The 15,583-nt window shown below is 54.4% G+C and overlaps 1 protein-coding gene across 1 annotated transcript in view; it reads right to left on the bottom strand.

Moving 5' to 3' along the window:
* Jph3 (junctophilin 3) overlaps positions 1 to 15,238 on the bottom strand; it is a 52,871-nt gene extending 37,633 nt beyond the window's left edge. The window contains exon 1 of the mRNA XM_075977487.1: positions 14,599 to 15,238. Within this exon, the coding sequence (XP_075833602.1) occupies positions 14,599 to 14,980 (382 nt within the window). The 5' untranslated portion in view covers positions 14,981 to 15,238. The remainder of the gene's footprint in view (positions 1 to 14,598) is intronic.
* Between the last annotated feature and the right edge of the window lie 345 nt (positions 15,239 to 15,583).

Here is a 15,583-nt window from a genome sequence, read left to right as displayed (position 1 = left end):
ACTAGTGGCGCACGCCTTTAATCCCAACACTTGGGAGGCAGAAGCAGGCGGATCTTTGAGTTCAAGGCTAGCCTGGTCTACATCGGGAATTCTAGAACAACCAGGGCTACACAGAGAAACAAAAGAAACACTACCCAACAGACAGAATGACACAGGACTGCACAACAGCAAGGTTTTCCTGATGTGAAACTGAGCCCCCCACAAGGCACAGACTCTGAATAAAAATAATTTTTCATCTGCAGTCTACACCAACATGTCAATCAAGCGATCGAGACACACAAACGTGACCTTCTAGGCATCCTTTCTCAGAAAGCTACTACAGGATGCGGTCCACCAAAACAAAGGAAGAACCTAAGAAAGAGGAAGACAGGGTGAACAAATGGGGATGATGATGGAAGGGCACTGAGATGAAGAATCGGCCTGGAAACAGACTTGGATTTGCATAGTTACAGACAGAGACCTGATAGGTGTGAGAGGAAGGGCTGCATTGAGAGGTTTTCTTCTTGAGCATCTGGAAGGTGGGGGGGAAACTGACCAATGATTTAAATAAAACAATACAATTAAAAAACAGTCGATTGCTAACTCAAATTGTGCACGGAAAATGTACATTGGGGAACATTGCTTGGCTCAGCAGTAATCCAGCTTGCAGTGGCAAGGATGAAAAACACCAAGTATGGATTCTGCTTTAAAGTTGTACTCCAACGCTGTGGTGGCCAGGGGAGGGGATGGGGACGAGAATCCGAGGTTCTCCGTCTTCTGGGGTAGGATGTTGAAGACCTGACACCAACCGCGTGCTTACAGAGGCAAGGTTGTGGAATGTGGCATCCCTGGTGGCGTGGCTTGCTTGAACTCTGAGTCTACCACACACAGTCTTCATAAGCTGTGGGCACATGCGTTCTCAGACGGGATTAGGGACAGGAGAAGACAGGACTGGCAAGAGGGAAAGCAGCCACCAGGGACGAGTCAGACAGCAGATGGAGGAAGCAGGAAGGTGACCAGAAGGTGGCCACTTTGGAGGACACATGCATCATGTTTGCATAACACAAACATGGAGTCAGGAGAGGTCAAGAGCAAACCCAGAGTCCAGCGGAGCTGTGAACGCAACCCCATCTTCATCTCCACACTGCCTGAATGAGAGGTACCATGAGCAGCGTAGGGTCAATGCAGCTTGAGCAGCTACCTACCTGCATGGTCCACCTCAGCCTGCGAAAGGACAAGCTGATGCAGTCAGCTTTGTGAATGACAGGCTACACCCTAGTGGCCTGAGCATGTGGACTTCATAGTAACACTTCTCTTGGCTGACCACTGTCCACACTGGAGCAGCATGGGGATGCTCTTCATAGTCCTAGTAAAATACTTAATGTGACTTTCACAGCAGTTCGGGTTTAGAGAATTACAGTGTTTCTCCACAGTGGTCCCCAAAGTCTTTCTGTCTCCACAGAGGTTCCTTGGGTCTCTGTGAGTCTCCAGGGAGGTCCCCAGCATCTCTGTATGTCCCTGTGAAGGACCCCAGAGACTCCATGTTCCCTGTATCCTTACCACCTTTCTCCAACTTCCCTCTACCTGATGGAGAGCAGGTTGCTGGCAACTCAGAACCTTGGGGATGGAGACGTGACCTTGGTTCTGCTCATCATGCACACGGCAAGCTGTGGTTCTCAGCACCCAACGTCCAGGGACTCTCAGTGGGTAGCTGGCCTGCCTCAAGGGTTGGGCTGCAGGGCATGGAAGGAGGACAGGAAGAAGCCTATGCCAGAAGGACGGAGCTGAGCACTCAAAACGGGTTTCCCTACCATGCACCACGTGCTTGGCAACCCCAGCCGGCCCATCATCTTACAGCTTCTGCCAAACATGGTCCTGGGGCAGGTTCAGCTTCCAGAACATGAGATGTGACTGGAGAAGCTCTTCAAACATTCGGCCTCATGTCACCCCGCGGTAAGTATTTCCTCTAGTGTCTAGTGTCCTCTAGGCTGGATCGGATACCACCGGGGCCAATCCCTAGCAGAGAGCTATAGGGAGGTGTGCCCTTGAAGGCTATAATGGGGTCCACCTGCCCCTTCCTCTTGTGTGTCCACTATGGTATTCCCACCATGGTGTGCGCCTTCCCGCAAGCCCAAAGGCATGGAGGCCAATCTGGACTGGGATCTCCAAGCCTTCTTTTTCGCTATACAGTTTGATTAATCTCAGAAATTCATCACAGTCACAGCAAGTAAACCACCACACTTGGAGAAAAGAAAGCAAAATGCACACATCTTCCATGTGAATGTTCACCATGACGGTCCACAGCGATGATGTCCACACAGCCCAAAGACAGAAGCCACCCACACGTACACCACTGGAGGAAGGACAAAAACAGTGCAGTCCGTCTTGACAACAGAATATTACTCAGCTATGGAAAGAAACAACACTCTGACACCATGTGCATGGACCTTGGACACACGAACGTTGGTGACAGAAACCAGCTGCTCAAAGCCACCCCCAGCTTGGGCAGATCCAGAGGATTGAGAGCAGGTGACCTTCTGGGGCTGAGATTGAAAAACAGAGAAATGATCCTTAGGTGCCAGGTTTCTTCCTGAGACGGACAAGCTGCTGGACGACAGACAGCCTGTGCTGATGATTTAGGACTTCAGGACACTGTAGAAACCACCAAGGTGCATGTGCTTCATTTTTTGTTGTTGTTTTGTTTTGTTTTGAGGCGGGATTTCTCTGTGTAGCCCTGGCTGTCCTGGAACTTACTTTGTAGACCAGGCTGGCCTCAGACTCACAGTGATCCACTCGCCCCTGCCTCCCGAGTGCACGGATTAAAGATGGATGCCACCACTGCCCAGCAAGCAACACGTTTTAAATGAGTGAACTATGAATGGTGTAGATTTTATGTCAATAAAGTTGAGTTTATTTTTTAGATTAATTTATTTTACGCACATGGGTGTTTTTCCTGCAGGTCTGTCTGTGCATCATAGGTGTACCTAGTGCCTCTTGAAGTCAGAAAAGGGTGTCAGACCCTCTGGCACTGGGGTTACAAACGATTATGAGCTGCCGCCTGGGTGCCAAGACTGACCCTGAATCCTCTGCAAGGACAAGGGCTCCGTGTCTGTTTTGCTTCTAGGCCATGGGTCAGTGGGAAACCTCCATCTGCACCCAGAGGAATGCTGGGCCTCTGGTGGGCTTCACCAAATTTGGGGAGGCAGCAACAGCCTTCCTTTTCCCTGACCCTGGGGTGAAGGGGTCCTGCTCCCTTCTGCTGGTCATCCAAGTCCTCCATCTAGCCTAGAAGTGGGAACAAACAGGGATGTTCTATTATCGTTATGCTCAGAACTACTCAATCCGTTCTGGGCTCTGTGGAGACCACCCATGACAAGGACTTCCCAGAAAGCTGTGCTGCAGGCCAGGGGTATGGCCCAGCCGTACCCCTAAACCTCCACGAAACACCCAAAACCAACTCAGAGGATCCACATGTCCCATGCAGAGAGGAGGCTGGGGCTAAGGCCAGCCTTGGTCTCTGATTCCAGCCCTGGCCTTTTGTAAGGAGAGGTAGGATGGGCAGGGGCTGACCAAGCAAAGTGGGTAGAGATCACATTCTCTTTTCACTGGCCTCAACTTGAAGCCAGGCCTGTGACTGTCCTCCATGGAGATGGCATGCCCAGTCCCAATGAACACAAACAACCCTGGACAGCACGGCACAGGTGGCCTGCCCTGGCTGTGAAGTTGGGGATCAGCCTCCCACCCACTCTGCCGGACACTGGAGTGGCCAGCCAAGGAGGCCCGGGGACGAGGACAGCAGAGGTTGTACCCCTACATCTGCCCCTGCAGCCCCCAGGGACACCAGTCAGGGAAAGGGACATCCAAGCTGAGGGACAGGGCGGCTTCGATGAGGGAGGGCAGAAGAAAGCCCAGCTCTCAGGAAGCCCAGGTCAGCCTTCTTGGGTCCCCCAGAGGTCTCTGGGTACTGAGGTTTTCTCTGGCTGCTGCCTGACAGGCATGGGGGCTTCAGTGTTCACTGGGCAGCTTAGCTCAGACTCAAGCCAAGAAGAGAGGAGACAGGTGGACTTTCTGGAAACTTCTTTCAGTTATGAAATCGGAGCACACAGACACGGGCTGAGGAAGGGTCAGCAAGGGGACGGGAGGCAGAGCACAGGCCTGAGGTGGCCCCAACGCCATCAGCACAAGAGAGCAACTGGCCACCTACATGCCTGTGCTACTCCCACCCCCGCGCCCCTGACCCCCATCAACGTCTTTCTGGGTGTGAACTGCCTTCTAGAGTGTCAATTGCAGGCAAGGTCACCCCTAGAGCAGGGTAATGAGGTCACTGTGCCACCCACAAATGCCAACCATCCCTCTCTAGCAAAAACAAAGGAGAGATGCTTCCAGGCAATCACAGCCCTGTCCCCACAGTCCCCTCCCTAGAAAGCTGCCTGTCTTTCAGACAGCACCAGTGTGGAGTGGACCCTAATGCTTAGGGCCTCCCTCAGCACCTGCCCCCCCAAAGCCCAAGTCCTTCATTGGCTCCTTACAACACATCTTCACTTCAGGAATGAGCCCAAATCTTCACCACGTACATGCACCCTCATGCACATGCAGAAACAAAAATGAAGTAAAAAAGTTAGACTAGTGATGAGAACCCAACTATGGATATACTCAAAAACAAACAAAATAAAAACACAAAATACTAACGCATGCATTGGAAGAGAATGAACTTTTATGTGAATTATATCTCAATAAAGTTATCACCCAAAAACGTTATCAAAATGTCATTTTCTCCCTCTCGGGTGCAAAGCGCAAAACACACCGGCTTCTGAGCATGCCCATGGGGCTGTGATAGCGACTGCCGTGACTTCCTTTCTGTTACTGTGGTAATAACTGACCAAGAGCAGCTTGCGGGGAGGAAAGGCTTCATTTGGCTCCCACTTCCTTGCCACATCTATCACTAGGGAAAGTCAGGGCAGAACCCACGGAGGAACACTGCTTACTGGCTTATTCTACATGACTTGCTCGGCCTGCCTTTTTATAGCATCCAGGACCACCCGCTCAGGGATGGCACTGCCCCCAGTGGGTTAGGCTTTCCCACATCAATCGTCAATCAAGAAGCTGGCCCACAGACTTGCCCACAGGACAACCTGATGGTGGCAAGTCCTCAATCAAGGTTCCCTCTTGTCAGGTGACTCTAGTTAGAGCAGACAAAAAAACCGAACCATCACACTGGCCTCAGAGGCTGCTCCACCCAGAAGTTTTGGGAGGTCTCCCCTGGCCTTCCTCTGTGTTGGAAACTCTTTCTGTGGAAACCGGTCATGGCTCTTCCTGAAATGAACACTTCCCCTTCCCAGGGACAATGAGCAGGAGACGGGTGCTTCTTGAGGGGTGACGGTCCTTGGGACCTCAGCACCGTCGTAGTAAAGAGTCTCCATTGCCTGACCCTGCACATAGTACAAGCGCCTGTCCAGATCCCCCAGATGGCAAAGGCTGTGTCCCTGACCCAGCCCTCCTCGCTTCCATGGCTTCTTGGAGCAACAGCTGCACATTTGCCCAGTGGGGTGGGGGAGCTCCGCTCTCCCTGCCTGGAGACTGAGCAGTCAAGGTCTGAGATGTTTGCTAATGCAACCCCAAGGAACATTTAAGTCCATTCTGCCGAGCTGGGGTCCAGGTTCAGGCCCAAGAAAGACGCTGGGTACCCTATGCTGTGGAGAGGGAGTCGGGGTGGGGTGTCCAGTGGAGGTAGCAGATGCAATGGGTGGCAAAATCTGCCTCTGCCACATGGCCTCAGCCCCAACTTTCAGATTTACTCTCCTGAAGAGCCCTTCTGGCTCTGGCCATCTACCTGTTCTTGTCCTTGCTTTGCAAGAGGAGACCCAGCAGAGCAGGTCCAGGCATTTGTGGTGAGCACAGTATTCCTCTCTGGGGCTCTGTGAACACCTAGAAGGGCGCAGAACACCACGAGACTGCAAAGGCCTTTATGTTTCTGCCAGAGAGTGAGTGGTTTTGTCAAGGGGCTTAGCACTTACTGGGCAAAGCCCTACCAGAGATCAGCCTGCTGCTAAGCTGAGACCACAGCCAGAGCTCCTCACTGCTCTGGTCCCTTATCTATAAAGGAAGGGGGTGGCTGACACATGACCTTCCGTCAGGAAACTAGGGGATGGTGGCGAGAGTATGGACACCATTTGGGTTCTGCTGTCCCTCAACCACATGACCTCAATAAGTCACACACATACACACCATGGCCCTCACTTTTCTAATCTCTTTGAAGAGAGCAGTATGTAAGTTATGCATTCTGGATTACAGTTTGGGGAGCTCTAGGTTGTGACTGCCAACTCTGTCCCACTATGGGCGAGGCAGTGCACATGGTCACAGGTCTGCAAGAGGGAGGTCACAGCTGTGGCAGTGGGAAGGGGAGCTGCTTTCTCACAGTGCGGGGGGAGGCTCACTTTAATCTGTCCTTTTCCTTTTATTCAGTACAAGTTGATGGTTCCTACATTCAGGGTCTCTTTCCAACACGGCTATTTCTCTCTAGAAATGCTCTCCCAAACACACCAGTGCCCTAGTTCAATCAACTCTCCAATCAAAATTAGCCATCATAGCCACAGAGAAGGCCACCTGAAGAGAGCGGCAGAGACTACAACATCACCACTGAGCTTCGAAATGTCTAGTCTACTTTGCATATATTTAAGGAGGCCCCTGAGCAGCTTCCTGAAGCACTGACCCAGAGTTTGACACTTGCCTCTGCCACAACCATCCTGGGGTCCATCTGTTTTTCTCAAACACCAGCCTGGGATGCCACTCCCTAAGAGTCTCGTTTCCACAGCCTTGAAATACTTGAAACAAGACCAGGGCACCAGCAGAGAGGGATGCACGCTCAGGGTTCTGATGTAAGCTGGAGTGTTCTGGACCAACAGGACTTCTCTAGAGGCAGGAATCAGCCTCACCTGGGGAACTCATGGGGCATCCCCAGGGCTCAGCTGCCCCTTCACCTGCACTTCTGGGTGAGCCCAGGTGTCCCACAGAGTGCTCCAGACACTAACTCAGCTGAGATAGGGGTACACCAGGACCACACAGAGTGGTTCTAGTGTGCAGCAGGGTTGGGAGGGACCCAGACAAGCCATGGTTCTCAGAGCACTCCCAGGGCTGGCACCGGCCTCGCCTGAGTCTGTAAGATGTCTATGTTTCTGAGTGATATCCCAGCCCAGAAATTCAAGAAGGCTGACAATCTGTGTTCAGGCTCTCCTTCTGCATGGTCCTGTCACAGATGCTGGCCTAGACTCAGAGAGGGAGCCCATGCCTTGCTGGCTGGCAGGAAGCACCAGGTCTTAGTTCTCAGGACGGCGTTTGCACCTTAGAGCCCTTCCTAGACTGGGAAGTGGGGAGACAGCACCTGCTGCACAGGATGAAGTCAGTGCCCCACCCCAGAGACTAGGAAACTGAGGTAGAGGATGGAGTGGAGGATTCTCACGAAGCTAGGAACCTGGGGTGAGCTTCCAGACACAGCTGGACCCCCCCCCCTGCTCCTTCAGGATGCACGTGAAACACTGGCTTGTGGGACTTGCCCTCAGCATCCCTAAAGTCTGGCAGGACAGACACCAAGTTATAGTACATTTTTTTTTTTGCATCTGTATCCAGACGGCCTGCTTTTCCAGGAGACCATGTCACCCTATTTCTTGTTTCTTTCTTTTATCTGGTCTCCTCTGCTCCTGTAAACCAGGCCCTGCACACAGTAAGGCCAAGGCAACAAACGCAGGCAATTGCAAGGCGGGCCCTGTGGCTGCACTGTCTCTTGAACACAGTAGCTGCTCTGTGACAGCCTCTTGATGTCCCAAATGCTTCCATCTGAGGAGGGCAGCAGCCGAGAGGTGGTTCTCCCGCAGGCAGAGAGAGGGCCACGGGCCACCTCTTTCCAGCACCCTACAAGGTCTGTGCTTGCTCAGTGGGGGTCCAGAACCATCTCCAGACATGAGGGAATCTCACTGTTCGGCCAGTATCATGATTAAATGTCTCAAATGCTGATTGTCCAAGCCAGTAATAAAATACTACGGCAGGGATATAGCAGAAAGAGGCCAAATGGGAGGCTGACCACAGACATACATCGTATGGAGATTTTTCCAGCTGTCCAGAGGAAATGGACATCAGGAACAATGAGGAAAGTAAACGTTACCTTCATTTTCAAGTTCATGGAGTGACCACCACATGCTGGCAATATTTAGTCCCTGGCCACAAGGGAGTGCCCACCAGCAACACCCCTTCCTGCAAGGGGAGCACACGCCAGGCCATCACATCCTGCAGGCCTTTCTGCAGTGACAGGAACGGTCCCTCTGTCTGCTGTGCACCACAGCAGACACTGCTCCACAAACCATAGAGCATTTGAGACGAGGCCGCTGCACCAAGGAACTGACTCCTTACATTGCTTTGCATTTAATTAGATTCAAATGCAAATGGTTGCACGTGGCTAAAGGCCAAGGCCAGGGGGGTGGGCAGGACTGGCCTAGGTGATTAATCCATTAAGGCCAATCTAAAGAGAAAGCACAAGACGCTCTCTCGTCAGCCACCAGACAGAACCATTCCTCCGTCTGCCTTCAGCTGCGCACCGGCCACATGCCATGACCCCAGCAGACAACCGAAGAGGGTCGTAAACCTTGGACTGCACTTAGGGCAGTCAGCCTTCCTGAAGCTTCACCCAAACCCACCTCAACAGCACTAGAAAGTGAGCAGGGCGTAGCATGGGGTAAGACAGACCAGCCAGTAGACACACCGACTAGGCACACAACAGACAGGAGAGTTCAGGGCCAAGCATTTACACTTGAGCCCAGTGGGTTTGGCCCCAGAATGTCATCTGCTTGACTTCTGAGTCCACAGCAATAGGTGAGCCGGGGCGCTGTCCAAGGTGCTGAAGATCCTCGGTCCATCTCAGAGGAGCCACCCACCCAGACGTCAGCCAGCTCAATTTGAAACCCAGGTCAGAGATGGCTCATTGGGCAAACACGCCTGCTGATAAGCCTGATGATTTGTGTCCATTCTGCTGGACCCCAGTGGTGAAAAGAGAGAACCAAGTCCTGCAAGTTGTCCTCTGACCTCTGCACATGGAGCTTGGCACACAGGGGCCCAAACAAATCAACACATCAATCCTTTTTTAAAAAAATGGACCCCAGAGCTGGGGATGTAGCTCAGTTGGTAGAGAGCTTGCAGAGCACACAAGAAGCCCTGGATTTGATCTCCAACAACACGTGTGTGTGGCGAAGCACACCTATAATCCCAGCTCAGGAGGTCAAGGCTGGATGATAAGAAGTAAAAGTGGGGCGGCTGGGCGATGGTGGCGCACGCCTTTAATCCCAGCACTCGGGAGGCAGAGGCAGGTGGATCTCTGGGAGTTCGAGATCAGCCTGCTCTACAAGAGCTAGCTCCTAGACAGGTTCCAAAGCTACAGAGAAACCCTGTCTTGAAAAACTAAATAAAGTTAAAGGGTCATCCACAAGTACATAGAGAGTTCAAGGCCAACTTGGGCTACACAAGACCCTGTCTCAACAACAACAAATGGGCCAATGAGCTAGACAAGTGGGGAAAGGCACTTTCTGTGTGAGCCTGAAGAAGAAGGTTGTCCTCTGACCTCTACACACACGACGTGGCAGGTTCACACCCACACATCATACACACAATAATGACAAATTTAAAACTTACTAAGCATTTTTAAAAAGGGATCTCTACTTAAGAGAGGAAGCATAAGGATATCTGAAGGATGCAGGCCAGCCTAGGCTACAGAGTGAACATGAGGCCAGCCTGGGCTACAGAGTGAACATCAGGCCAGCCTAGGCTACAGAGGGAATATCAGGCCAGCCTGGGCTACAGAGAGAACATCAGGCCAGCCTAGGCTACAGAGGGAACATCAGGCCAGCCTAGGCTACAGAGGGAACATCGGGCCAGCCTGGGCTACAGAGGGAACATCAGGCCAGCCTGGGCTACAGAGGGAACATCGGGCCAGCCTGGGCTACACAGTAAGCCCCTGTCCCAAAAGGAATAAAATACAACAACTATGCCAAAAAAAAGCCCAGAATCTTATCCAGTGGCATCTCCTCCGTGGCCAGCAGGGAGGGGCTCCTACAGAGACCACGGGCAAGCATAGCCCAGGAGCCACACCAAGAACTGTGGAGTCCTAGGGTGCTGAGGAGGACGTGTCCTCATCTGGGACACTGGCACTACCTCCTCCAGAGTCACCCTCTCTCTAGCCCAGGTCCTCACACCTCAGGTCACCCGACACTCCACACTAGGCGCTCTTGGATACCACTCTCAAGGGAAATGCTGACCCTCAAGGCTGACATCAGGGCCCCAGTGCCAGCAGATGGGGCTGGGGTCGGGGAGGGAACAACTTCTCACTGACCCCTCTTTCTCAGCTATAACTGGAACACAGAACTAGTCGTCGGCTTTCTTGCTCTTTCCACCTGACAGAGCCTGTCACCATCCCCCTGCCTCAGCAGTGAAGAGAGACACAGAGTCCAGGGGAGAACATCTGTGTGCATGGGCTGATGGGCTGGTTTTGGCCCCTTAGTCTAGAGTTTTTCGATCAAAGCTTCCCTCACAGTCCAGCATGGAAGGTAGTTTACGTAGCCAGGCATGGTAACACGGACCTGGAATCCCCAGCACTCAGGAGACTGAGGTTGGAGGATCACCAGTTCAAGGCCAGCCTAAACAACTTAGCAAGACCCTATCCAAAATAAAATTTAAAAAAAAAAGTGAAAAGGGGCTGGAGACAGAGCTCGCCGGCAGTGTCCACTCAGCACAGCAAGGCCCTGGGTTCTGTTTGTGTTGTCTGATAACAGTTTCTCTTCACAAGGAGCAGCAATGCCAGAGGCTTATGTTTAAAATGAAAGCAGCTGCACCACCTTTTCAAGAGAACTCCACATTTACAGGGTGGCAGGGACTCCCAGCCCTCAGCTATGGCAGAGCAAACAAAGCCAAGAGATACATGTGGCTGCTTTGGGGGACGGGGTGGAAGATCCGAGGGTGGCAGGTGTATTGTGCGCGTGTGTGTGTGTGCGCGTGCAGGCGCCTGGGTGGATCTGAGTTCTTACTGTGGGTGTGTGTGATGTGTGTGGGCTGTGGAATCTGGGCCGGTGAACGGGACCTGCTTGTATGGGGAGTGGGGAGGCCGGGGCGTACGATGACTCATCTCTCAGTGTGGGAGGGTTTATGGGGGGGGTGACTTTTTGGTCCAAGGCATCCAGAGGAAGCCTTGTTTATCTTCAGAAAGAAAGGAGGTCCCAGGGTCTCAATGCAATAACAGTGATGGGTGCCAGAGCAGGCATCTGCATGTACCCAGGGTGCTGCCCCCAGCATGGGAAACATGGATGTAGGAGAGGCAGCCGGCAGTTTACAAAGGGAGTTTATAAAAAGGCAAAGCAAATAAAAGCTAACTTAGAGTCCCAGCTCTCCTCAAGGCTCCTGGCTCCGAGTCCCTGTTGCCCAGTGTGTGACATGGGAAGTGGAAGAGACACGGTAAATATCTCCTGTCACCTCCGACTGTCACCTGTACCGTGACCTCAGACCTGCCTGTGTTGTTCTCCCAGGAGCTGTTCACAGATAGGTTCTCTGCACATGAACTGGAAAGATAAAATGAATGCCCACTTTGTCCCTAGCAGAGCCTGGGACTCCACCCTCAGCTCATCCTCGCCCACTCCATGGTACTATCCTTTTGCAAAGACAAAGGGACAGAAGCTCAGAGAGGTTAAGCAACTTGCCCAGAGTCACAAAGCAGATCCTTGGAAAGACCAGGACTCAAGGCCAAGTGGCCAATGCCCCAAAAGCTTGTCCTCCTGTGGCCCCCACCCTGTCCCTGGGGCCTCATATGGACTTCAGGAGTCGCTCCCTGGGCTCACATCAGGAGCGATGCCTAACTGTGCCTGGGGGAGGGCAAGCCGGAGGAGGACTTGGCAGAAGTGTCCCTAGTTGAAGCGGATTTTGTACCAAGCGCAGCTGAAGGCAGAGTACATTTTCTGCTCGTGGCAATCACTGCTTCTCCAAGTCAGCCTTGGACGCGGAGCAAAAGTTGTGGAGTTATGTTGCTCACCTCTGCCCCAAACTCTCACCTCTGTAGAAAGCCCGAGGGGTGCTGAAGTTGGGACAATTCATTCAAGAGAACCAGTCATCCTCAACTGAGGACCGTGTGCCCACCAGGTTAGAGGATGTGGTTCCCAGGCCTTGACCCTCTCCTGCAGTTGATCACACCCCAGCCAGAGTTCACAAAAGGATTTCCTCAGGGAAAACTGGGTGGGGATGTCCCAAAAATTACCCCTTCCTAACAAAAAGCTGATCATGCTCAGAAAATTGGATCTGGACACCTGTACCTGAATGTCCAGAGCAAGAAGGGCCGGCTTGAGCTCAGTCATGCTCTGCCAACAGCCAAGAGTTGGGGAACTGGCCCTGAAGCCCGAACCCACATGCCTGCCATGCACTCAGGGAAAGTGCTAAGAACTGTGATCATCTTGAGGGGTGCAGGACAAAAGGAGCCACCCGGGCAAGGTCGGGTCATAAGAAACAAGGGATCGTGGTCCCAGACCTATAGGGCTCTGCTACAAGGCTAGGCTCTGAACCTCCGCTCACACACAACCCTGGACCTACTGACTTCACCTTCAAAGCAGGCTGGATCAGGGAGGATTTGGGAGCAGCGAATACTACAGGAGGCCAACGGCTTGGAAAGCTCCCAGGAGAGGGCCAAGATCCCCAGGAAGTCATCTATGGGATGTTCTCAGCCCACCAGGCTCTGAGTCCCTGGAGGACCCAGTGCCTGCTCCCAACTCCCCATGGAGAATCGCTACCATCCTCCTAAATGAACACTTGGAAAGATCATGCCTGCTTTGTCTGCTTCTGAGTTCCCAGAGCTTACAGCATCTGGCCATAGTAAGTGTTCAATAAACATTTGTTGATGGGGAGGTAAGAATTCTTTAAGCCAATGGAGATAGATGTGGGTGTGGGCAGGCCTGGGCACAGCCCCCCCCCCTCCAAGTGCTCTGGGATTCTCCCTTTCTGATAGGTCCAGTCACCCCAGGGTACCAAGACAGCTGTTCCAGAGCAGAAACCCCTAGAAGACAGTTTTGCAAAACAGTCTATCCAGAGCCCTGAGTGTTGACTGCCCTGGGCCACAACTGTGTGTTAAGGATCCCTGCTGGGAACACCAGGCTGCTTGACCACCCACTTTGGCCACCCACACCTGCTGCAAGGACCTAACCAAGACTGTGTGAGTACACGTGCGTGTGCGCACACACACACACACCTGGAACCTCAGGAGGGCCTCAATGCCCCAGGGTCAGGGAAACTCTCCAGCCTAATCCACGAAAACAACAGTACAGAAAAGGCCACCTGGGACCAGGGCTGGGCAAGGCGCAGACAGGCAGGAGCATTATATAATTAACTGCCCAGACTCCGCCTCCTCTTCGGGTAATAACGAACCCTGCCTTTCAGTTGCATAAGCCAAAATAATAATTACTTTCCAGCCCTGATCACTCCTTGATGTGTCCGGGAGCAGGTGCTGGCTTCAGGCAGGAGCTGGCTTCAGGCACCAAGAACACACACAGGCTCCATCGGATCCCCGGCAGAAGCCCAAGTCATTGCTGCATCTCACTCCCTTCCCAGGCATCCATGCCCGAAAAATCCGAACCCGCCCAGGCCCAGAGGGAGGCAAGAGAACAGCCTCTTGGGATGAGCGCCAGGGGGTGGGGGCGGGCTCCAGGCAGAGTCGGCTTTGGGGGTCTGATTTCCAGGACCTCTAACTATTGCGGAGGTCTTAGCACTGCTGAGGAGTGGGCACGGGAGTGTTCAGATAAGGTGGAGGCTGCCAAGCCAGCCAGGACTTCGGAACAGAAATCACCACACTAGCAGTTTCCTGGCTTTCAGCACTGGCTCTACCCAGACTGTGGTGGCATCTTACACTGAAGGCGCAGAGCGAATCCCCAAACTAAAGGTGAAAATGATTCAGCCACTGAACGGCCAGATTCCTGGGCTCCCGCTAAACAGATGGGCCTTCTCCCTCCCTCCCTCCCTCCAGCAGCCTGCTTCGACAGCCTGTGTCCAACCACCTAGAAGTTTATTGCCTTGCTGTTTGGTTTGGTTGGCATCCCCCGCCTCCGGCGCTCCCAGCGCTCCCTCTCCATTGGCTTGGGTTGCTTTAGGACTGAGGGAGGCCCTGGGCACCGCAGGAAAACAAGAAGCTAAGCGGGGCCTGACTCTGGGGACACCAGGCGGGCAACACTACAGGGAGGGGAAGGGTCTATCTTCAGACCCTTCCTGCCTTAGCGGGTCCCAGAGGTGGCAGAGGGCCCGGCCTGGCCTTCCGGCAGGTGCACATCTCAGGCCTGCTCCTCAGGATATGCCGAGACTTTGGCTCAGCTGCTGCTGCAGGGGCCTGGCCCTGCTGCTGGAGAGCCCCCAACCCTTGGGTTGGCACGGGCCACTGTCCCCATCAAGCGTGGGGCAACCTGTGGCCAGGGGCCCGCTGAGGCCTCCTGGGAACCTAAGAGATGCCCCAGGAGCCCATAGCCCAATTGGAAGGCGAAGCTCAACTTCCCGGGAGATAAACAGAGGGAGAAAGAGGGGGACGGTCCCCATTCCTCCCCCGCCCCCGCTGCCCTCACCTACCTCCATCAGAGTAGGTCTCCGTGCCGTAGCCATCCTGCAGTCCGTTGCTCCAGGTCCCTTCGTATTTGGCCCCGTTGCCCGTGCACTCCCGCACACCGTAGCGCCCCTTAAATCCGTGCGTCCACTCGCCCTTGTACACCCACTTCCCCTTGCTCTCCAGGCCGATGCCGTGGCGCTTGCCCTGCGCCCAGGTGCCTTGGTACGTGTTGCCGCTGGGCCAGGTGTAGACGCCCAGCACCTCAAAGCCGTGGCTCCACGAGCCGGTGTATTCGCCCTGGCCCTTTGGGCCGGTGCAGACGCCATGGCCGTGCGCCTTGCCGTCCTCCCAGCCTCCGCAGTAGGACCCTCCATCGTCAAAATTAAACCTACCCCCACTGGACATGCATGTAACGCGGTTTGCGAATCCCGCAAGCGGTGAAAGAAAAAAAAAACCAAAAACAAGGCGATCAACAAACCGGAGTCTTGGTTGGCTGGCTGGCTTTTTGTTGCGATGCTCTTTTCGGGGGGGTGGGGACGGACGGAGCACGCCCGCGACCCCGCGCGCGGACCGGCGGCGGCGTCTAGGTCCGCCCGCGGCGATTGTTCATTTTCGAGCTGCGCCGGAGCCTGACCAGCGTCTCGCGCTCCCGCTGGAGACAGGACCGGGAGGAGGCGGGGGAGGGGCGGCGCAGGGCGGGGGAGCGGCTGGTGCCCGCGGCTCCACCTCGCCGCCAGGGCCCCTCGCCGCGCGCCCCGGGAGCGGGAGGGCGCGGGGCGCGGCTCAGGCCCGGGCGGCGGGGCCCGCGGGCGGCGGCGCGCGCTGCTGCACCGATCCCGGCCGGGCCGGGCGGCGGCACTGCGGCGGCGTGCGCTCCGGGCCCCGGCAAGCGCGCGGCCGCCTAGAGAGGGGCGCTGGCGGCCGCGCGCGCGCACGCGGGGACCCCGGGGCGCCCTACCCCTCCCCCGGCCCGGGGTCCGGCCGGCGCGCCCCAGCCTCCCCTGGCAG

Source organism: Microtus pennsylvanicus, chromosome 6 (assembly GCF_037038515.1).
Source record: "Microtus pennsylvanicus isolate mMicPen1 chromosome 6, mMicPen1.hap1, whole genome shotgun sequence".
Classification (NCBI taxonomy): Eukaryota; Metazoa; Chordata; class Mammalia; order Rodentia; family Cricetidae; genus Microtus; species Microtus pennsylvanicus.
Note: the sequence above shows the minus strand (reverse complement) of the source record. Positions and strands in the feature narration are given on the sequence as shown.